The sequence below is a fragment of the Cavia porcellus genome, unplaced genomic scaffold (assembly GCF_034190915.1).
Source record: "Cavia porcellus strain 051 isolate PalLab524CR breed Dunkin Hartley unplaced genomic scaffold, mCavPor4.1 scaffold_8, whole genome shotgun sequence".
Lineage (NCBI taxonomy): Eukaryota > Metazoa > Chordata > Mammalia > Rodentia > Caviidae > Cavia > Cavia porcellus.
Genome location: NW_026947491.1, coordinates 90034362 through 90058324, shown reverse-complemented (window position 1 = coordinate 90058324; position 23963 = coordinate 90034362). Strand labels below are relative to the sequence as shown.

Here is a 23963-nt window from a genome sequence, read left to right as displayed (position 1 = left end):
AACCTTCACAAACTGTGAGCTAAATAAACCTTTCCTTCCCTCATTTTGGGTGTCAGGTATTTTGTCCCAGCAAGGAGAGAAAAGTAACCATGGGAGGGGTAACCCCTAACCAAACGCCCCTTCCCCGGCACATGCCTCCCTGCGCCCCACTTTGTGACCTTGCCCCCCAGCTCACCTTTGTCTGGGGCACTTTCCACCTGCTTCTCTTTATCTGGTTCTGTGAGGAAAAACATGCCCAGTTTAAAAGGTGTCCTGCGGCATTTTGTTGTGTGAGGAGCCACAGGGAAAGCAAGCAGGGGAGATAAATGGCCTGAAGGACCCCAGTGCCACTCTCGTCAAGGCTGCAGATGGACTTGGGCGTTTCAGTGTTGGGTCGCATTAAATGGTGACAGAAGAGATGGCTACATCTGATCTTTTAAAAGTGTGCAGAAAAGCATGCATTTTGGGAGTGCACACGGGTGTCACTGGGACTGAATTAGACTGCGCTGGGGGAAGTGAGCTTACTATGCGGCCCCTTCCATGTTAGAGCTCAGCGAGGGGCCAGCTCTTTACAGAACTCTGAGCAGCTTAGTGGGTTCTTTTCTTTGTTTGTTTTCTTTTTTGTCGTTTTGGGGATGTTTCGTTTTGTTTTGGGATAAGATCTTGCTTGGTAGTTCAGGCTGACTTAACCCAGAACTTGTGTTATGTAGCCCAGGCTGGCCTCCAACTCATGGTGATCCTCCTGCCTCAGCCTCCCTGGGATTACAGGTGTGCACAATCATGCCTGGCTCTGGGGGTTCTGAAAGTGTGGGCTTCTAGACATGACAGGAGGGAGTGACATGTGCAATTGTGTGATGATAGTTTCACAGAAAATGTTGAGACTGGCTATAAATGCAGTATGAGCATGGTCACCTCGGATCATATTGGTCAGGAGCTCCACGTCGCCTTTGTCCTGGCTGGAGTTGTGAATTTGGACTCCTGCATGTGGCAGCTGGCTCGAGGTGTGTGGAAGGAAGGGAGTCTGTGTCTCTCGACTGACAGCAGACAGCTGACCTGGTAGCTGGGACAGACGTGAGCAGAGCTACCAGGAGAGATGCCGGCCGCAGGGGGTCAGCGGGGAGCCTGAAGGAGGTATATCTCTTGGCTCTACTGGCCTAGCCCTCGGAGCCCCGGAACACTAGATGGGAGCTCGAGGTGCTGGGTCCCCCAGACCTGAGCCTGCGAGGTCCACTGGACAGGAAGTGACCTCTCCCGTCCTACCCGAGGTTTCCTGAGTGTGGACGCTGTATTATTAGCTGGACCAAGGGCTCAGGGAGCAGTCAGATTGCTCAGGCTGCTGCCTCAAAAATGGTATCTGGGCAGGACATGGTGGCTCATGCCTGTAATCCCAACCTTTGGGAGGCTGAGGCAGGAGGGTCACCATGAGTTCAAGGCCAGCCCAGGCTACATAGCGAGTTCAAGGCCGGTCTGTATACAAAGCGAGACCCTGCCTCAAAAAACAAAAACGTACCCACGATGAAAAAGCTTCAAATGCCTCTCATAATGGTGAATGCGAAAAGAACAGAAAGGGGGCTTTATTCAGCTCCGCTCCCCTCCCCCCGGGGGCGCGGTCAGTCTGCCCCAGCGGCACCTCTGGCTCAGCTCGCCTGCAGGAGCGCGAGGCCCGGGCGGCCCGCTTCCGAGAGGCGGGGTTGGAGCGCCCCCTAGGGCCGCGCCGTGGTACCTACCCCTCGTGCAGAAAAGCACATGGTTCTGCTGGCTTCCATTTGGGGGGCTACTCGGTGGGTCCCGGGAGCAGTCCTGGAGCCGTTACGGGGCCGCCACCCTCCCGAGCCTGCTAGGAGACTGGACCTGCGCTCGCTGTACCGCGTGTCGCCGGGTTAGGGTTAGGGTTAGGGTTAGGGTTAGGTGGTCTCTTCGATCACCTTACTTACATGAGGTTGGCACTGGTAGACCACGTAATTATAAGGTTTCAAAAATGTGGTCGTGATAGGGGCTTCGGGGATGACTGAGGGTATTTCTGGGGGTGCCCGATGGAGACATAATTCAAGTTAAGCCGTGTGTGGTGGTGCACACTTGTAACCCCAGCGCTCAGGAGGCTGAGGCAGGAGGATTGAGAGGTTTGAAGACCGCCTGGGCTACACAGAGACACCCTGTCTCATACAAACAACAAACCTGAGGTGGGGTGTGCTCCTCCCTAATGTGAGAAAAACAACAAACTCTGTTTCACTATGTGGGGATGGGGGGGGGGCACAAATCCTGCAGCCCCCCCCCCAACTCAGGGACAGCAACAGCTTCCCTGTAGCTGGACCGGCTGTAGAGTAACCCTCCCCCACAGGCGCGGCAGGGCTCCCAGGGGAGGTCATGCGAGCACAGACCGCATGGGGCTGAGCCGTGTCCCTGTGGTCACCATCACAGCCATGCAGGGGCCTGGGGCAGGCTGCAGTCCAGGCTGGGGGGACGCGAGGTCACTTACCTGTGGGGGGCGGGGTTGGGGCCGGCGCCTCGGTCTCTGCAGAGGACAGAGGACAGGGTGTCAGGGGTGTCCGGCAGGCACCGAGAGAGGCTGGGGCTCGCTGCTCTGGTGCATGGGGGTGGGTGGTCTGGGGGTGGCTTGGCACCGTATGGAAAGAGCCCGGGGTCCTCAGCCCCGTGTGGACCACTTGGGCAGCACTGGGGCGAGGCCTGTGCTCCCCTCCATACAGCCTGGTGCATGAGGACCAGGTGAGAACCAAAGGCCAAGGTGACACCCACTGATGCGACCCCACCTGAGACGCAGACACCTTTGCCGGCAGCCCTGGGGCGTGTGGCTTTGCTGCAAGCTGAACGCCTCTTAGTCTGGGGGGGGGAGGCGCAGGAGACCCTGGCCTAGGCTGGGCCGGAAGTGCACATGCGCCAGGCTCCAGCTGTGCAAGTCCAAAGGCTTTCTGCTGGTTCTGGGTGTCCCAGGCTCTAGAGCGACCTGACTTCAAAGTCTGTTAAAGAAACTTTTTTTTTCTTTTTGAGACAGGGTCTCTCTATGCAGTTCAGGCTGGCCTTGAGCTCACTGTGAAGCCCAGGCTGGTCTTGAACTCACAGTGATCATCCTGCTTCAGCCTTCCAGGTGCTGGGATTACAAGCATGCGCCACCAGCTGGCTCTGTTAAAGAAACTTCTACTGAAGAATGTATTTCTGTGGGCATGGTGGTGCACACCCAGAGCTGAGGCTGTGGCAGGAGGATCGCTGGGAGTTCAAGGCCATCCTGAACCATATAGCAAGAGCTTGTCTTGAAAAGAGAAAGAAAAAGAAAAAAAAGAGAACGCCCTGCTGTTTTCTAATAGTCAGATGAGCATAAGTGAATTCGTTACAATTTGCTAATCAGGGAAAAAAACCCGTATAACCTTGGGAGTCAGAACTACAGCTTTACAGGCCGGCAGCAGTTGGCGTGGCTGAGTATGAGGTCATTCATGGTCCTGTGGCCCCACGGGTGTCCCTCAAACAGCCTGGCTGGGAGAGCTTCCTCCTCTGGGCTGCATCATGGAAAGCCATCTCCGTGCCTCGGTCCCCAGAGGTGACGCGCTCATGGAAACGTTTTATTTGCAGAGAGACATGCGGAGCGGAAACTGAAGCTGGCCGCTGGCTTTGGGCTCTGCCCCGGCGGGCGTGGGGATCCCGGTGCCTGGTAGGAGCCACAGTCACTCAAGGCCCCCAGCCTCTTCCTCCTGGCTCCGTGTGCTTCCCGCCACCCTCGTCTGGGGCCTGGTGAGGCCGGCATGCAAAGCCATCCTGGGGGGCACTTCCTCGTCACCCCCAGCACACCCCGTGTCCCCCACTCTAGATCCAGCTTCTCTGTTCAACTCGTGACCTTTCTGCCACTGACAAAAGCAGCGCCCCCCCTCCCCCCAGGCCTTCTGCTTTTTCTCCACGGAAGCCTAAGTTGGGTAATATTTGATCTAAATCCTGACTCTGTGTCATTAACTGTGTCATCTTGGTTGATTTCTTCATCTCCTGCCTCAGTTTCTTGGTCTGAGAAATAAGAAATATAAAACAAATCTGAGCCAGGCATAGTGACCCATGCCTGTAATACCAACACTTGGGAGGCTGAGGCAGGAGGATCAAAGTGGTTTCTAGGCCAGCCTGGGTTTCAAAGTGAGCTCAAGGCCAGCCTGAACTGCAAGGTGACACTTTGGCTAAAAAAAAAAAAAAAAATCCAGCCGAGGCCAGTGATGAATTCCAACCGCCTTGGTCAGAATCAACTTGGGCCTTGAAACCAGAGGTGCACGGTTTCCTCTGTGCCTCACAGGCCCAGGGTCTGTGCCAAACGCCAAACATCCGACCAAGGGGAGAACTCAGAGGGCTTAATGCAGCTCCCTCCAAAGTCTGGAACAGCAACTGCACTGTGCGGCCCGCAGGGCTGCTGCAGGGGAACAGAAAGACGGAAAGACACACCTTCCCTGGTGAGCCCAGAGGACCAGAGCTTCCCTTCCTTAAAATCACAGAAACCTCGTACTTTACAGACAGCAAGGGAATAAACACATAGCTGCTCACAGGAAATGCTGGAGTGCAGAATCTGTGCATGGGGGTATTTTTGAGACAGGGTCTCGCTGTACAGACCAGGCTGGCCTTGAACTCCGGGTGATTCTCCTGTCTCAGGCTCCCAGGTGCTGGGGTGACAGGCGGACACCTTGGCCACTGCTAAGACTCACGCTTTGAGTGACGAGGTGCAGCCAGGCTGTCGGTGTCACCTGTCCCCGTCCTTGTTCATAGCTGACAGACTTACAGTAGACGGGACTTTTCCTGTCCCCTTGGTCACAAGCCCTGTGAGGACTCGGCCCAACTCCTCCCCCTTCCAAGTCGCCCGCGGCAGGTGCTCTATAAATATAGTTGCCGGCTGGGCTGCTCCTCCCGCACAAAAGCCCCTGCTCCTGGCTGCCGGGAAACCCAGCCCCATCCCCTGGCCTCCCGGGCACCTTGGTGTCCTCTCCTGGAGGGGAATAGTATGCCTCACAGGTCACCTCCCGGGGCCAGGCCAGGAGCCCCCCCACTCCCAGCTTCTGTCCGCACGGGGCTGGCGCTCCCAGCAGGCTGGGAGAGGCCTCAGGGCTGGAGATTCAGCTTTTGGGGTCACCCTGCTCCCCCTGCTAAGGGCTCCCCTCTTCACTCTGTGCTGGAAAGGCAGCCAGTGGCTGAGTTCCGGTGCCGTCCCACCCAACCCTCAGTGGGCTGCTTGTGGGTGGCATCAGTGTCAGGCAACGGGTGGCACCTGCCTTGCAGACTCTCTCTAAATCCTAAGTAAACGCACACTGGGGGAGGGGAGGGCCTGCCGTGGAACATCATTTTGAACATCAAAATGCACCGGTAGGGTGGCACACGCCTGTAGTCCCAGCATTTGGGAGGCTGAGGCAGGAGAATCACCATGAGTTCAAAGCCAGCCTAGGCTCCATAGTGAGTTCAACGCCAGCCTGAACTACATAGTGAGACCTAGTCTCAAAAAACCAGTGAATAAATAAATAAATAATATATAACTAAATAAATAATAAAATTTTACTTAGAACTTTTGACCATATTAATTATAAATGTCTCCGGTCAGCAAAAACGAATTACAGACAGGAGAGGAGGTACCCTCCTGTAAACCCAGCACTCAGGAGGCTCAGGCAGGAGGATTTCCCTGAGTTTGAGGACAGTCTGGGCTGTATAGTGAGTTCAAGGCCAGCCTGAACTACATAGCAAGACTCTGTCTCCAAAAAAGTTAAAAACAAAACAAAACAGTATGTTTGTATTGGCTGTGTTGCTGACATACCAGAGACAGAATTTGGGCCTCAATATTTAGTTCTATTTTAATGATTACGGACTTATTTTTGTTTCCTGCTGCATTCAGTATGATGGGTGTGGGGTATGGTGGGCCTTGAGAGGTAAGGGCATTACCTATTTTTTAGAGTCAATCACAGCAGCTCTTGAAGTGAGGTATAGAATTCCTAAGAGCCTCTGGGGAGTCCAGGAGCCAGAGGTGCTCCCGTAATCAGGCTAAGTTGGGTTTTGCTTTGGCCACTCTCTGTCACCAGTCCACAGTGCAATGTTCTAGCAAGCACATCCTGTGTGCTCACAGCTCATCAGCGTGCTCTGTAGACCCTGGTGCTCAAAACATTCATTGCTGCCCCCTTTCCAATTAAATAACAGATGTGCTTTAGCTTCTTCAGTAATTACTCAGAGCCACGCATGTGGCACATGCCTGCAATCCCAGCACTCGGGAGGCTGAGGCAGGAGGATTGTCATCTGTTTGAGATCAGTCTGGCCTATATAACGAGTTCAGGACCACTATACAGCAAGACCTTATCTCAAAAAACCAAAACAAAATTATTGGCAGTGAAAATTGATTTAAGACCCTCCCATTTGAGAAGAGCTGGTTTAGAATTTACTGCAAAATTTTAAAGAAAAGAATTGCCCATCTGTACGTGCACTGTTTTGCTTTTTGGCAGACACACGTTACAGACCTCATCTGGGGACACAGCACCGGCTCTGATTGGTAAAAAGAAGCAGACAGGATAAAAACTACAAATTCATTTTCCCAAGTACGTAAAAATAGCAACAGAGCAAAGCCCAGGCAGGCTCTGCTCTCCTGCCACCATGAATCCAGACGGCAAGGCGGGAGGGTCCCCACGCAAGCCAGGGGACCCCTGTGACCGCAGGAAGTCCACTCTGAACTGGGGAGAGCCAGCGGGTGCCTAAGGGATGGCTCCCTAAGGACGGCTCAGGGCACCCCAATATTCTGTGATCCTGATTGTGAACACCTTCTTCAACCCTGGGAGGACCCCAGCTGCAGAAAGACCTGGAGCGCGGGACCCCACCAATGGCCATGGCCTGCACAGGGGGAGAAGCTTCTCCTGACAGAGAAGGGCAGCAGGGTGATTCGGGTCTGAACCTCAGCGACTTGGAGGTTGAAGCAGGAGGGTCTCAGCAAGAGCCTGCCTGAAAATCAAAATGAACAGCGAGGCCAGTGTAGCTCAGAGGGAGGCTCTGGGTTTCGTCTCCAGTAACACCAAGAAAAAAGAAGAAGGAAGGAGAGAGAGGGGGAAAGGGAGAGAGGGGCAGCCACGCTCAGGAAGGGCTGAGTAGGGAGAGCTTGGATCCAGGCAGTACAAGCCCACTGCACCACAAAGCAAATAGATTCAGCGCACACATGCTGCACTGATGGAAATTCATAATGCAAGGCAAGTCAAATGCACCCACTACCTTTCCCTGTTGTTGTTGCTTGTTTTGCATTAAAAACCTGCAAAACCCCCGGGGCGCCCTGTGTGCCAGGCAAACACTGGACCACCACCACCACCACCTCCAACTCCGGCCTGCATTTTCTTTTCAAAAGCAAGAAAAGCGATGCGACCCTTCAGGAATCCGCTCATCCGCATAACTGGGATGGGACCGTGTTTTCAGGTTCCCAACTAAAGGAGCCCCTGGTGTTGCAGAAAGCCGAGCTCCGGGGCCTGGACAGTTTGGAGCCTCCAAGGCCCTGAGCCGTGGAGGTGAGGCCACACAGACCAAGAGGTTTTTCCAAGAACTCTTGATCCAGCCTCGTAGAATTTCCCTAAATCTGCGGGGCTCCTCCCCTCCTGGTCAGCTGGCTCTCTCTCCTAATTCTGGGCGCCTGGACTCCGGAGGTCAGAATGTGCTCCCTGCTGAGCAGCGGCAGAGGAGCAGGAGGTGTGATCCCCAAGCTGTCTCGGTCTCTGCTTTCAGATGGGAGCTGGGGGCAGCAGAGCCTGGCTAGTGGGGAGGAGGAGAAGCCTTTGCAAAGGCCATTCCAATCGCTCCCCACCCCAGCCAAGAGCATGCGGGAGTGGTGACGGAGTCCCAGCACGACTCCCTGAGAGGCCGTGCCCAACTTCGCCAGGCCCCATGTGGGGGGACTTTTTTAAAAATAGAGGGAGGAGAGGCCCCGACGCCAGGTGGGGTCATAAAAATAAAGCCCAGGCAGTAAACGCAGTGGCACTCAGTTGGTCACCCACTGCTTCCCCACGTGGTCACCTCGGCCCCGAGGTGCTGCCCCAGAGAAATTCAAAGCCACCGGGAGACCCCCAGACAAAGGGTCCCTGGCAGGGGTGGGGAGAAGCCTGCTGGTCCCCCCTCTCAGCCTTCCAGCCTGATGGCAGTGATGGTGACGGGGCACAGTGACAAATGGAGACCCCAGCTGGACTGGCCACCCAGATCTCCGCGGGAAGGTGACAGAGGGGAGGCCTTTCGTGGGACCTGAGCTCCTGAGGGCGGCAGCTAAGATGCTTCACCAGCATCAGAAAAGGAGGCTGCTGGCGTGTGGTGCTGGGAACAGCAGCTGCTTGGGTTAGACGCTGTAAATATTACTCCGACACGGGGAAGCTGCTGCCGTGTATTTTATGCCGCTAGAAATGGTCGCTGAGTTTACAGCAAATCCAAGACATTAATACCTTACACCGGGCAGGATTTCTGAGTTGACTGCTGTCGGTCTGGCTCTATCTTTACCTCGAGCTCTAAGCACTTCGCTGAATTTACATCAGTTTTTACAAAGACAGGATGTAAAATGTAGGGGGAGGGTTTGTTTTGTTTTGTTTTGTTTTTTGAGTTATAGTCCAGGCTGGCCTTGAACTCATGGCCATTTGCCTGCCTCGGCCTCCCAAATGCTGAGATTACAGAAGCGTGCCACCATGCCTGGCGGTAAGATGTAGTTTTACAGATGGGGAAACTGAGGCATATAAATCATAAGTAAGTCAGTAAATGGTGGTTTTGAACTATCTAGAATGTTACCTGAATGATAATAATACTCTGTCTATGTCATCATGCTTAATGAGGAACATTATTTGATATACACAAAGAAAAAGTAAAAATGTGTACTATATGTGGAGCAGTCTTAATGATATCTACCATAAACACGAGGCCTTAAAATGTCCTGTTGTACACATACGTGAACTTTTAGTTACGAAAGGAACATTCTGTTCTGAGACAAAATTTTTCAGAAGGCAAAGGGTGTTACTGAACAGTAAAAAAATTCCTCAGGAATTTGAGAAGAGATTTGATGCCATTCAGAGAAAGTTTGAGATGCTTTTGGAGCGGAAAAAATGTTCCACCTAAATAAATAAATACAAATAAAAACACTGGTGAAGTCAAGCTATAAGATCTGACGCCTGGCTTTTTTAAAGGTAATTTTAGCTACGGCCCTGGTGCCTGAGCGGCCGATCAAAAGGATTCCTCGGGAGTGGAAAAGGGCAAAGTCTTACCAAAGTGGATTTAAACTTGAAAGGCATAATGAAAGCTTACGGCCAGCTTTGGGTGCGTTCATTATAGAGGGAGAAATAAGCCGCAAGCTGGAGGATCCTGGCTCTGCCTTCTGCCAAACCAGCCCACCTGCCGCCCAGCCCACTGGGATGAGAGCTGTACCTTGGACATGCACACAAAGGCCCGCCAATGTCCTTCTGCCCCCAACTGGGAACATCAGGCAGCTTGGCTGTCTGTCGGTCTGTCTGTCAGTCTGTCTTTGGAGTTACCCAAGTAGCCTCTCTGGACACTAAAGTGGGGCATTGATTCTTGGTAAAAAGCTAAGAACAGAGGCCCTTTCTATCTGGTTACAAAGTAATTTGTGGACGCTGGGAAATTAGACATCAGGGGTGAAATGTATCTCTTTTTCAGTTTTCTCGTCTATCATCCCTGTGTTCTCAAATTTTAGGAAATGATTGTTGAATAAGAATCGCTACTGGGAAGTCTCACTCAGGACTGATTTTCTGTGTGTTTACTGAGTTTTCACAGAGCTCTGAACTGATCCAGGAACCCAAAACAGACCTACATTGACCAGATGTGGTGGTACATATTGGTAACCCCAGCACTGGGGAGGCTGAGGCAGGAGGGTTGCTGTAAATTTGAAGCCGGCCTGGGCTACATAGTGAGACCCTGTCTCAAAAAACTAAAACAAAAAAGCAAAAACATCAACATGGGGGAAAAGTCCAAGGGAAACATGGCCACATCCCCTGGGGTACACAAATGAAATGAACATTTTCTATTTACTGTTGATGGCTAGAATTTTAAGCCTGTGATTTATTATTGATTTATTATCTAACACACCCAAGTGTGTCTAGAGATCAGGTCTAGAATTACTATAGAAGTTGCTGGCCGCCAGGGGCCTCTGCTGACACTTAATATGGGTGCCACAGACTAACGAGGGAGAAGCCTGGATAAAAATAGTAATTATCCATAATAATAGGACCTCCTCTCTCGGTGTCACAAGGTCCATAAAATATACCTTCAATAAAACAGAGTTTTAAGCAAAATCGTCAAAGATACTTTTATGGCTAAAGAGAAAAAAATAGTAACCATTTCCCAGCAGCCTCTTTGCAATGACTCTCTAAGACTTAAAAAAAAAATAGGTTTGTTTATAAAAGCTGTGCAGAAATTTCATCTCACATTCATTGGCAGTTTTCTTCTCCTTCTCCTTCTTCTTCTTCTGTCTTTTTGAGACAGGGTCTCACTATGCAGTTCAGGCTGGCCTTGAGCTCACTTTGTAGCCCAGGCTGGTCTGGAACTCGCAGTGATCCTCCTGCTTCAGCCTCCCGAGTGCTGGGATGACAGGCATGTACCTCCACACCCTGCCCATTCAAGCTTTTAAAGAGACGTTTTGTTTCATTGTCTTTGTGCCCAGGCATTTTAAAAAGCCGCCCTGGGTAGTCTATTCCAGCTCAAGATGCTGGAGAATGGACCGTGAAATCGCTGTTAACAGGGAAGTGCTAATGAACCGCACGTGTGCGGCTGCCCGGCGGTTCAAGGTCGCCTCTCAGGCTGTGGACGGAGCTGGCTGAGGACGGAGAGGATGCAAGCCAGGACGCAAGGTTCCAGGTGCTTGGTCCCTAGAGGCAGTGGGGGCTGGCCTCCGCCCTGACCCTTCCCAACGCCTTGCCCTTGGCTTCACTGCCGCCCCACAGGCCTGGGAACCAGGGCAGGGGACATCTTTGGACCCACTGGCAAGGCAGGGGTACTTATTTTTCCAGAGTTTTTTTCAAGTGATATATTTAGGCTGCTGGAGAGGAAAGAATTGGCCAGCCCTTTATTTATCTTCCTAACAGGTGCAGGCAAGCGATCATGAAAGCAGGCCACCGAGAGGGGTGACCCTGCCAAGGACTAAGCCCTGCAGGGCGCCTGCGCCTTCCACGGCTGTGTCCCCGGGGAGGGAAGCTGTGGCCCTGTTCCCCGCAGCCCTGTCCCGGCCTGGTCCCCATGCTGGCGCCAGAGAGCCAGTCAGCCGAGGAGGAAGTGGGGCCCCCGAGAAACTGCTCCCCTCTTTCCTGTTACCTCCTATCAATGACAGACTTCTCTGGTTGCAGGGAAAGACTTTCAGAAGCACGGTCACAGATGCCATCACCGTGTTTAAACCGCACGGATTGTGACCCTGAGACTCGGTGCTGTCGGTTCCCCTCGAGATCCCCTCGCTTCAAACCCCCTCATCCCGAGGTTGCTGCGCCGTCTGCAGCAGCTCTGGAGCCCTGTCTTTATGAGGTGTGATGGAAAATCCTGGGAAGGCCACCGCCAGTGCCACCCACACGGCAAGGCAGGCTCTAAAACAGCGTGTCCTCCTCGTCCACCCTGTGTGTCCACCCTGGTGCCATGGGATCTCAGGTTCCTATGCAAAGTCAAGACGACCGTGAAAGGTACGAGGTTTGAATCAGTTCCGGACACTGAGGCAGCCAGGACAGTGCGACAAGAGGCCCTCCCTCAGGAGAGAGGACCCCAGAGCTGCTGCGATCGGGGCGGGCACGTGGGATGGGTGTGCTGGGGGCCGGGGCAGGTCCTGGGGAGCGGGTGGCACCGTGACTTACTGTAACTCACACTTAGCACCCGCCGTGTTTTTGGCGTGGTCAGATGCACGGTGACCCCAGACATGCTGCCTTGGCTGTGGGAAGCAGGTCATCCGGGCTCACGGAGGTGGCCCCTGAAGGTCAAAGAGCGAACCCGAGAGCCAGGCTCCCGTCACCTGTCTGGGCTCCTTTTCCCACGGTGACTCAGCCCCGGGTGACGCCTGGAAGCAGGCGAGGGGTTAGCGGGCTGCTCTCCACGCGGGGAGGGGTTTGGGCCCAGCTCAACTCCAGATGGGGTGCAGCCTCCCGGGGGTCCAGAAAGCACAGTGAGGGAAGAGGACCCCTAATGTGACCGTCGTCACGGAACCCGTGCTCCGCCCTGTGTCCGAGCTGTCGAGAAGAAATCCTCCCTGGACCGGAGCACTGCAGAGATTCACCAAGGAGCCACGGATGGGGGAGAGGCACTGCCCTCTGCCAATGCGCTGGGAGCAGAGGGTCACAGCCGAAGCCGAGGCCTGGGTCACCACGGGGACGTTTCCTGGCTTCTCTAGCCTCTGAGCGCTAGCAACAGTGTCAGGGCGGTAAAGCACGGCTTTCCTCATAAACCACAGAGAAGAATTCCTGAAGAGATCTCTTCACGGTTTTGGAGCATTTCTAATATGTTGGAGCAGACAGCAGTCTTACCACACAGAAAGTGGCCACTGAAATATTCTAATTTTACAGTAATAAAGTTTATTTCCCTTTGCATAGAAAATCAAACTCAGGACCCCGGGCTTGCCAGGCAGGCGCTGTGCTGCTGAGCTAGATCCTGGACAGGTTTTTTTCTTTTCTGCTTTTACTGGGATTTATTTATACACTAGGACCTAAGGAAACTGAGGCTCTCCTGCCCAGAAGCTATGCTGGACATATCCCTGAAATCCCAGCCACAAGCACACACTACGCGCTCAGTTAATAGTTGCCGCTAAATAAATGTCTCAGCAAGGCATCCTGGGAGATTCCCAAGAGCTGAAGTTCCACGTGCCACCTCTTACGAGTTTGTCTGAATAATTTCATCGTTATTCTAGATGAATCCGGTGGCGTGGTGGTGAATGGGTTCCTTGAATTGTGGTTCTGCTAAGCACAGGCACACCTCGGAGGAAGGCGGGGAGGGCAGGCAAGCAGGAAGTGGCCGCTTGTGCAGATGGCGCCTGCTGTACCCCAAAGGCTCACAGAGACAGCAGGACATTCTGCAGGCTTTAAGGGCGGCTTGGTGGATTACTCCCATCAGACTTCCCTCGCGGACTCAGGTTACGGCTGGCTTTCTTTTCCCCCCAAGACCCAGCGCAAGGCTCGCTCTAGGAACTGGGCCACGCAGGCCAGGAGGTGGGTGAGTGCCACATTTTTTGCACCTTCTGGGGTTGAAAAGTCTCTGAGAAAGTCTGCAGAGCCTCCTGGGTTCCGGGAGCATCCAAGCAGTTCTCAGAGTCTATCAAGATTCATGGAAACCCAGACATCGTGGGACAGACCTGTGATCCCAGCTCTCCAAGAGGCCGAGGCAGGATCGCTAAAGTTAGCACCAAGCCTGGACAATTTATGGACTTGGCAAGACCATGTCTCAAAACAAACACAAAAAAGGCACTTGGTGTACAGGTCAGTGCCGAGGCCTTGGGTTCAATGCTCAGTACTGGGGAAAAAAAAGACTTTTACTAAGTGATCATCATGGTCTTCCTAGTGGGAATAGCTGGGCTTTCCCAGTGGGGAGGAACATTAAGATGTTCTGTAGAGGAGCCAGGAGGCTGAGGCAGGAGGATCTCTGGGAGTTTGAGGCCAGCTTGGGCTGCGTCATGAGACCCTGTCTCAAAAACTGCCCCCCACAAAGAAACAAAAACAGTGTTCTGCAGGGGTTCAGGAACTGTTTGGGGAGGAAAGAATCTAGTCTTTGGCAGATTTTGCTCTTGGGGCGCTCTTAGAGGAGCCAAAGGTGTAGTTTGCCAGCAGGATAAGAGCTGCCCACCGCGGGGTCCCCAATAGCACGCTGGAGGGTTAGGCATGGCCAGCAGAGTGCCTCCAGGCGCGGCTCCTTTAAGAATCAGTTCTGCCCAGAGGGAAAAATCTCTGCGCTTCCTCCGTGGATTGTGAGCCACTCGGAGCCCTCCGGGTCTTTGCGCCTGCTCCCCACCATCCAAATTTAAACTAACTGAAGAATCCCGGGTGTAAGGTTACCACGCTGGGGGTGGGGACTCCTACGCGGAATAGCAGCGGTGCTTTTACAGCAGGGAAGGTCATGAAGACTTTAGGATCAGGGCTGGGGATGTAGCTCACTGGTCGTGAGTTTGAGTCCTGGTACAAAGAAAGACTAGGATACACGCAGATTTATTCAAAGAGAAAAGTACATTTGGGCAGGGAAACTCCCCCTCCCCTTTTGGGGGCAAGGTCTCCCTATTAGTCCAGTCTGGCCTCAAACTCACAGCCACCCTCCTGCCTCAGCCTCCCGAGTGCTGGAGTTACAGGCATGCGTCACCACATCCGGTTATGTTCCTGTTTGTGGCTTTAGAATTTCACTCTCTAGAAGTAGGATGAATCCGAGTTGTCAAATGAAACATAAAGCGGGGGTCATCTAGCGTCAGCATAATTTAATTAGCTTTATCATTTCTACAGCCTGGGATGTGTTTATTCAGCTTTCAGCTTTCTTGTGGCTTTCTACTGGGCTTTCTTTTTCTTCTTGTAGAGGCTTAAACTTTTTATTTTAACCCATGAAGCCCTCTACATGTTCTTGAGAATATGCTTCTGCCCTTTTTCCCAATGATGACAGTGAACATCTCTCTGTGTGGATAAACATCTATCCACAGCGTACTGTTAACAACCGCATAGTACTCTGCTCTCCGGCTGTGACACGATTTATTTACCCCTCACTCCCCAGGACATCTAGGCGGTCTTCCATTTGCCCGCTGCTAGCAGCAGGACTGGGATAACCACCCTTAGGAAACGTCTGTGCCAAGCTGCTTTCGTATTCCCACAGGACGGTGCCCTGGGTGGGAATCTTGGGGCTGCACCCTTAAAAACCTTCTCATATATGGTGATAAATTGTTGCAATCTGTCTTCCCCCCACCTTGTCTGGTCCTTCTCAAACCCTTCCCAACGCTGACCCACGCGACTGCACCTCCAAGCCAACACACATTCACCCACTGAGGCCAGGACAATTAAAACAATGTTCTGCCCGCAGCTAGGAAGCACAGAATGCGTGCTGTCCAAATGAGCACTGGACAGGAGCGTCAAGTGACCGATCAAGTAAAAAGGACACTTAATACACATGTAAATCATTTGCATTACAAACAAGACACTTTGGCAGGCTCGGCCTGGCCCGGGCTGGATCGGGTTCCCATATTAATACATGCATTTGGTGTGGTTATTTCTGGTGGCAGAGTTCACTCTTCAGTGATCTGCCACTAAAGAAGGAGACCTGTAAGCCGATCACCACGGGCTGTCACCACCACGCACTTAATGACATAAAGAAAATAGATTTAGCAGGCTTCGGAGCATTTGGTTAGTGTTTCCACTGGGGTTCAGCGTGTGGGATCCTTTTCAAGGCTGTGCGAAGTAACGGCTGAAAGCGTTTATAAGAGCTAAAAAAAATGAACAAGCTAAATACTGCTTTTATGTGCTAGTCCTTTAATCTCGTGTGTGCTTTTATTGGCAGAAATGTGAAAGGGAGATTCGGGAACGCGGTGCAGTTGGATGTGAATGAAATAATATGTTAAAATATATTTGTATTAAAAATGAAAATCAACATTCTGATGTAATGGATGCTTTTTAAAAATTATTTTTATAGTCACTAATTCCAGTTATTTGCACTATTCATAGTGTTAAAAACATTGACAGAAAGGAGAAATTTAACTGGAGGAAACATGTCCTCTGATGAAGAATATGCTTGTATTTTCAGTGTTACTGGCTTACAGAGGCTGGAAAATTGTACACCACAAATCTCAGGGAAGGCGCGAGCTACCATGCAAGGATTTGACACCAAAACTCCAAATGTACCAATCGAAGCCAATAATACTTTTGATCTGTACTTTAAATGTCTTTCCATAGAAAACCACAATAAAGCAAATCTGGGGATGAGGTCACAGATTCTTTTCTGATGAAAGTAACCTGTGAACCCAAGATTAAGACCAAGACCCGCTTCCCACGCACAACCATCACCTGGAAATTACCCCCAGAGTCCTTTGCTGTGGAACCGGAATGTTTCCAGGTGAGCTCTGACGGCAGCGTCCCTTTGCAGGCTGCTGTCATGAGGTAGCTCTCATGGCAGCTTGCAGTGGGTTCTGTTATCTCCCCCTCTAGGTGGGAACTGAGGCTCGCTCTGAGAACAAATACCAGCCTAGGTGCACTTCACTGCAAAGTACCGGCGAACGTTTTTGGGGTGGCCTTACCCTCTTTCTTCGTGGGCTCTGGCATGGCTGCGGCAGTTTCCTCCCCTCGGATGCGTGGACAGCTGGTGCAGGAGGTCAGTGTGACAGCGGCTGCCCAGCGGTCCCGGCTTTTATTGGGCCCCGCACGTCAATCACGCGGCCCCGCCCCTCCTCCCCGAGAGGATGCTGAGGCCACATCTGTCGCCTGCTCCGGCCTCACCCGCTGCAAGGAATCTGTGTCCTCTTCCCAGGCTCAGCCCCTCTCCGGCACCCATCTCGGCCACACAGTTTGTGGATTAATTAAAAGAGAATCAAAGCCTGATCTACGCCTCGATTCTCAGGATGCTCAGAAATAAATCCATCTCGAGAGTCGCTGTCCTGGTCCCTGAATTTTGGCTGTCACCGATGCTCTGCTAGTTCCTTCTGAACGCGTTGTAGTTCCCTGGTGTGGCGAGGATCTTCCGCGTAGGATCCCCCGTTTCACTGTCTTGGCCAGGCGGGTGACACGGTGCCCGTTGGCATATGCCTTTTTCCTTTAAAGATGACAGGGAGAACCGAAGAGCAGGAAGTGAGGACGTGGACCGGGACAGGAATGGAGCCTCCTGGAAGGGCAGGGAGAAGGCATCGGTGGCCCGGTGCCCCGCACCAGGGGACCGGCACCTCGGCTTCGAGGACTCAGGAGGTGGCTTAGCGGGTGCCAGGGCTCTGGCAGTGGGATTGGGGTGGCTGCGCGTGGATATGGGATTTGGGGGCCAGGAGGAGGCTCTGGAATAGAAAGGGGTCCCGTAGTGCAACCTCATGGATTTAGAGTCGAGGAGCTGCACACTTGCAGGTGTGTGGGGCCCCTGGCAGTAGCCCCGAGCAGTGGCCTTGAAACCTGCAGTGGGTTGTCACAGCATCTGTGGGACTTGGCGCCTCCTCCTGACACTCATGGGGAAGACCGAGAGCTGGGGAGCAAAGACCCACCGTGTCCCTGCTCCAGCCCAGGGCGAGGGAGACGGGGTACAGGGAGCTTACGCGGGAAAGGTGACTCCGAGTGCTTCGTGGGGTGCGGGGTGCCTCTCGTGGCATTTCCAGGAGCCGGACGGATACGTCCACCCCGAGCAGCCCCGCCGTCCCACTCCATTTCCCTCGTGGCCTGGGCGCAGCTGGTGGGACTTAACTCACCTGACTCTGTGCCAGGCCATTTCATGTGAGGATGGAAACTGGACTCAGCTCCATAACCTCATCCCCGAGCTATGCGGGCGAGGAGGAGGCGGCGGCCGGATAGCCAGGCCCAGCGCTGGGAGGAGAGCCTGGCCTCCCCTCCAGCAGCCATTCAATTTTAAGGCTGATTCTTCGGCTCTGAGACGCTGGACAGTGTCAGCCAGAACCCGGGGCCTCAGGTACCACAAAGTCAGAGGTGGCCTGAAAAGAAAAAGAAAAAAAAAAAAAAAAAAAAAGAACACAGCCAATTAATTCCGAGCTCCCAACTAGAGCATCTGCAGCCAGGGTGGTGGTGCATCGCCATCAGCCCAGCACCGGGAGGCTGAGGCAGGAAGATTGCTGTGAGACTGATGCAGCCTGAACTATACTGTGAGACCTCGTCTCAACAAAAAGAAAAAAAAGGAAGAAACTAGAATCTATTTCCGGGCTTATCATGAAACCAGCTGTTGCTGGGCGTCAGCTTCCTTTAATGTAAAATGAGGGTCTATAAAGTAATCACCAAGGCCCCTGCTCGCTTTAGCATCGTGAGAGCACAGGAAGCCTCCAAAAAAGAATCACTTTCCCGGCGTTCCCGGCGCGCTGGCCGCCACACGGCCAAGGGCCAGAAGGGCACGGTGTCGTGTTGCAGAGGAATGTCCAGTGTGACGGGCAGATGGCACGCATGCCGCGAGGAGGTGCCATGCCATCACTGGCCTCCGCACAGCCCCCTGGGTCTTTAATACGCCGATCGGTTTACCGCAGGGAACCCGAGCCAGGAAATATTGCACTCCGAAGGGAAGGCATCCCATGGCCTGGAGCTTTCGGTAATGAAGAACCTGATCGTGAGAAGAAAATATTCTTGGAAAGATGGACAGATTCTAGCACAGACTGTAAAATTCTAAATTCACAGGAGGAGGGGAGAGACGGCTCACAGCCTTTTTTTCTTCCTTTTTTTGGTTAAATGAGCTCTTGCATTTTTCCTTCTGCGTACAAAGATGAGATGAAATTGGAATTCTAACCCAGACTGCAAGGCGGCCTCAGTGAGATCCACATAAACAAACTCCAAAGCGGGGAGCCCAGGGCCTCCTCAGTGGCTGCAGGCTGCAGGTGGCTTCTGGCTGATCACGGAGGTGGGGTGCACGGGGAGGCCCAGCTCCTCAGGAGGCTGAGGCAGGGAGACTGCTCGAGGCCAGGAGGCCAGGTCACCCTGTGCAACACAGAAAACTCCCATCTCAAACTTTTAGATTAAGTAATTAATTAAAATAAGTCAGGGAACAAACAAAACGGCTTCTGTAGAGTATTCGCCATTTCTGTCACATCCTGGGTGGCAGAAAAAGGGAGGAAGCGACAGGGAAGATGAATTCGCTTTCTCCGTTCTGAGCAGCCCACTTTGGCCCGTACCTTACCCTGTTAGGGCCACGGGCAGGCTGGAGAGGAGGGCCCGATCCGGCTCCCAGAGAAGCTGGAAAATATAACCATCCCTTCCTTCCTTTTTTCCTTCCGTGCTTTTTCTTCCCTCTCTGTCTCCCTCCTTCTCTCCCTCCCTCCTTCTCCCTCTCCTTCTCTCTCCCTTTTTTCTTTCTTAGATAAGGTCCCCAGGTGGAGCCCAGTCTGGCCTTGAACTCGCCATGCTCCTGCCTCAGCCTCCTGTGTGCTGGGATCACAGGCTCGGTTCACCTCAGCCAGCTCTCTCTCGTTTTTCTTAAGAACATCATCTGATACACAGAAGCTTTTGGTTTGGGTGAGGCTGGGTGTGCTGAGCTTTTCAGCTGTGCTGCTTGCACACATCGAAGCAAGGTCTGATGATCTTGCCCTTCTATTTCTTCAGGAAGCCCGCGGCCATTGCACCGAGACGGGCAGTCTGCAGCCACATCAACAATGTTGTGTCTTCTAATCTACGGACCTAGATGTTTTTCCACTCACTTAACTCTTGGCTGATGTATTTTATTTATTTATTTGGTTGATTGGTTTGTTTATTTAAAATAGGGTCTCGCTATGTAGCCCAGGCTGTCATCCTCCTGCCTCAGCCTCCCAAGGGCTGGGGTTCCCCGTGTGCACCCCCTCACCAGCTGCTAATTTATTTTAGCAATGATTTGTAGTCTCGATATCCAAATCTTTGAGCTGGGTCTGATTTATTTCTAGGTATTTTATTCTTTCTGAGTGTTTTAGTTAGTTTTCTATTGTTGTGGAGACAAAATACCTGGCACCCAAAGTTAAAGGGGGAAGGTTTGTTTAGCTCACAGTTTGTGGAAGTTTCAGTCCACGAGAGGCTGCTCTAAGGCAGGGTGGCACATGGCAGAGGGGCAACGGTTCATGGTGACAGAAGACAGCAAACGCAGCAAGAGAGAAGCAGAGAGAACAAGCCTCTTTGTCCCCTTTTATCTTACCCAGACTGCTGAGATTAGGGCAGTGCCAAGCCAGCAGTGGACTAACCCAGCGAGGCACTTACCCTTGGTCTCAGCACACCACTGACCCCATGACTCAGTCACAAACTCCAGGCCCATCGGAAGGAACGTGAGGCTTTGGGGGCCGTCTAGACACAAGCCATTAACTCTGAGGCCCTTAGAAATGGGATTGTTTCCTCTCCTCTCCACTGAGTTGATCCTGCCGGTGCATAGGAATGCAGTGGAGGAGGCCGATCTTGGGCCCTGCAGCCTGTGGAATTTGCTTATTAGTTCAGATCACAGGTGTGTGTGCGCGTGTATGCGTGCGTGCGTGCGTGCGTGCGTGTGTGTGTGTGTGTGTGTGTGTGTGTGTGTGTGTGTTCCCTGGTATTTTCTGTCTACAATGCAGTTTGCACCTTGCCTCATTCTTTGCAAGTCAATTGCCTTTTATTTCGTTTTCCTGCCCAGCCGCTCCGTCTGCACCTCACGGTGCAGCGCTGAATACTCACCCTGAAAGCACACATCTTGTTATTCCCAGATAGTACAGGAGAAGTTTCTGGTTCATCATCGAATAAGATATTAGCTGTGTGAGCTGTTCATAAACCCCACACATTACCACACTGAAGGAATTCCTTTTTCTGTTGAGTTTTCTGAGTTATTTTTTTAATCAAGCAAGGGTATTGGATTTTGTCAAATGCATTTTGTGCATCTGTTGAAATGGTCATGCGGGCTTCGTTCTGGTGATGTGGGGTAGTGCTGATTTTTTTACATTGAAAAACCCTTGTGTTACTGGGGGAGTCCCCCACGGCCACGGGCTAGCCCTGTCCATGTGCTTCGGGTTGAGTTTGCTGGTGCTGTTGAAGGCATATTGCTCTGTCTTACTTTTCTTGTGGTATAATTTTTTTATTTGTTTCTTTTTCATACCAGGAATCGAACTCACAACCCTGCGCTTGCCAGGTGGGCGCTGTGCCCTGAGCTATCCCTCCCCTCTTGCATGATCCTTTGACTCGGCAGTGGGCTGATTCCAGCCCATAAAACCGGTCAGGAAGTCCCTTCTCTTCCTGGAAGAGTTGGAGAACAGCCGGTGTTAACTTTTCTCTAAGTACATTCACGGGCACCACCACCTAGTTCAGGCCCTTCTCGTTCTGAAGGTTTGATGGCGGGTTTAACACCCTCCTGCTAGAATTTTTTCAGATCTTCTGTCAGCTCCGAGCGAGCCTGTCCGGTGTTTGCTGGCCTCCTCTGTGTGTTTCTTCTCTCCTTCCTCCTCCCTCCCCTCCTCCTTCCCCTGCGCTTTCTTCTCCTCCTTCTTCTGGCTTTAAAGCTGATTGCTTCTTTTTCTGCTCCTTCAGATGCAGTTTCCTCACTCGTGTTTAGTGGGGTGTTTATGCTCACGAACTCCCCTCCGTGTGGCATTTTCTGATGTTCTCCTAACGTCCCTTAGCGCACGGTTGTTTAAGAGCGTCTTTTAAAATTTCTGCCTGCGTGTAAATTTTCTAGTTTTCCTTCTTCTGTTCCCTCCGCACTCTGGTCGCCAGGGAAGGCACGGGGACGTCAGGCTTTTGGAAGCACGGAGATTCGCTTCTGACCCAGCCCGCATGCCCAGCTGTGTACTTAATTTCAAATACTTAAAATAGTTTAGAGTCTGGTGGTCATGGGAAAAAAAGATTTTTAAAAATTTCAACTTATGTACCTTGTGAGCCATACATTTAAGGTAAAAAATTTAGATCATTTAAGGCAAACATTATACTAAATAGAAACAGAATTATGAGTTAAGTGGATAAAAAATATTCACTCAGAAAGAGAAGAGAATAAAGTAACTTGTAGGGGCTGAAGAGTTTATTTCTATACCTTTGATGTTTTATGGTGGGCAGCACATCAATACAGCATTTTTATCCTTACTTGTATTCAAAGTAAGTATGGTTTTATTTTTATTTTAAATATTATCTTTTCTAAATATAGAAAATTATTTTTGCAACTATTTAAACTTATGATGGAAATTTTTAAATACCAATTTGGAAAGGTACGAAAAGGACCCAGAAATTTTGAAAGGTGCTTTTCATCAGCTCGGACTTCTTGACCAAAATACAACATCCTAGGTGACTTTAAGAAGCAAAAATTAAAAAAAAAAAAAAAAAAAAAAGCAGAAATTAATTTTTGCTCAGTTCTGGAGGCTGAAAGTCAGAATCAGATCACTTAATCATTTTCCTGTCTGTACAAAACACCCCACACCACAGCTTAAAGGAGGCGAGGCTGGGCCGAGACAGCTCAGCGATTCAGGTGCTTGCTTGGTAAGTGTGAGGTTGTGAGTTTGATCCCTGGTACCAAAAAAAAAAAAAAAAAAAATCTGGTTCTTTGGGGCTAAGCTTTAGCTCAGGAGTAGGTGCCTGCCTGGTATACCCAAGGCCTGGGCTCCAGCTCCTGCATGACAGCACAGGTGGCGAGGTTTATCTTGGCCCACGATTTTAGAGGTTCAGTCCATGGTTGGCTGACTCCGAGGCAGACATGGCTGGCAGGAAGGAAGGGAAGGGGAAAGGTCTCTCACTGTGTGGCAGCCAGGGAGGAGAGAGAGGCAGGAGGACAAGTCTGCACCCCTCCAGGTCACGGCCCTGGTGACCGCCTCCGCCCAGCCACCACCTCCCAGCAATGCGTTCAGCTGTGAGCTCATCCACCTAGGAATCCACCAGTGGGTACAGCACCCGCGATCCAGCCACCTTCCGCATGCATGAGACTGTGGGACATTTTAGATCTAAACCCTAACAGGTGGCGGCAGGGCCAGGTTCTGGCGAGGGGACGCGTCCTGGCTTGCTGTGTCCTTATGTGGCAGAGACAGGGACAGGCGGCCCTGGTGTCTCTCCTTCTGGGGGCGTCCAGGCTGCTGGGGCACCCCGCCCTCCTGCACTCTGACCCAGCGTCCATCAGAGGCTGCGTCTCCTGCTCCCATGGCCGTCTGGGGCCCCAGAGAGGGAAGCAGCAGGGACGCGGTGGCTGGGACAGCAGGTGGGGGAACAAAAGCTCCCAAGACCTTGGTTCCAGGACCCATTTTGAAAGGGGCCAGGAACCCCGAGGATGGAGACAGCGGAACAGAGCGGCTTTTCCTGCTTCCTGGCCGGAGAGCCTTGGGTGGGGGCTCCCCCAGATTCAGCCCTGGCCTCTGCTCTCAGGCAGCCCTGCTCTAATCTCAGCCCAGGAGTGTGAGGACCATGAGGTCCACTTCCCAAGCGCAGTCCTAAATATTCTGTGAGCTGAGTTCTTATGGTGCGTGTTTGCATAACACAGAACCATTGTTCATAGGGCCTGGTGGTGCACACCTGTAATCCCAGCACTCGGGAGGCTGAGACAGGAGGGTCCCTGAGAGTTCAAGGCCTGACTGAACTACATAGTGAGTGTTTTCTAAAACACAAACAATCAAAAAGCCTGTTCTGTTCATTTGGGTATTGGTGCCCATAAGGAATCTTCTCCCTTACCACTCTCTTGCATGTTACAATTTTAATCCGTTAGAGACCATCACAATCGGTAAAATTGTTCCATTACCTCCCTGTTTTCCCCATGCATATTTTGTGGAGATTTTTGGAGTTTTTAGAGCAGCTTCTTGAGTAAATGAAAACTGAAACAGGGCTCTGCAAAGCTGTCACCATGGAAGATGTGTGACGCTGAGTGTGTGGCGAAGGGCTTGTGAGCCTGGACAACTAGCAGGGCCAGGATAGCTAGGTGGGGACCAGAGGCGCCTCCCTGTCCTCGCCCTCCTCACGGCTCAGTGGTGTGTCTATCCACCTCATGATGGGCTGCAGGGGCGGCTCTATCCACCGCACGGGAAGCTCACCTGCTAATAACTGTTCTTTAAATTCAGCATCTGAACGAACTTGGTGATGTTAATTAAATAAATAAATAAAACCAAAAAGCTAAAGGGCTGGGCTCACCTTGGCTGGTGAGCACAAGGTCCTGCGGTCCATTCCGGGGGCCAAAAATAAATAAATAAAGGGGACCCCCCCAACACCTCGTGGAAATCAGTTTCACTAGCAGACAGAGCACTCCACGGCCCACAGTGTGGCCGGGCTGGGGGTGCAGAGACACTGGCAAAGCTCTGCACGTCGCTTCCTGGTGGCTTCCCTGAGCCCAGCGGGGCCAGCCGGGCAGCGCAGGCCGGCACCGGGCTATCAATAGCAGCGACTCTGCCTTATCTGAGCGCCCAAGTATGTTAAGCCCTGAGCCTGCCCTCCCAGGACAAACCCTTCCTCTCCCAA

The 23963-nt window shown here is 52.1% G+C and overlaps 1 protein-coding gene across 13 annotated transcripts in view; it reads right to left on the bottom strand.

Annotated features, from left to right (window-relative positions):
* Mybpc1 (myosin binding protein C1) overlaps positions 1-16348 on the bottom strand; it is a 67363-nt gene extending 51015 nt beyond the window's left edge. For 5 of the 13 annotated variants that reach the window (XM_013159336.3, XM_013159340.3, XM_013159335.3 and 2 more), the window contains exons 1-3: positions 16172-16348; positions 2456-2491; positions 176-217 (exon numbers count right to left, since the gene is read on the bottom strand). In XM_013159336.3, coding sequence (XP_013014790.2) covers positions 176-217; positions 2456-2491; positions 16172-16196 — 103 coding nt within the window. In that variant the 5' untranslated portion in view covers positions 16197-16348. The remainder of the gene's footprint in view (positions 1-175; positions 218-2455; positions 2492-16171) is intronic. The other 8 variants (XM_013159341.3, XM_013159337.3, XM_013159346.3 and 5 more) reach the window with 4 other exon arrangements.
* Between the last annotated feature and the right edge of the window lie 7615 nt (positions 16349-23963).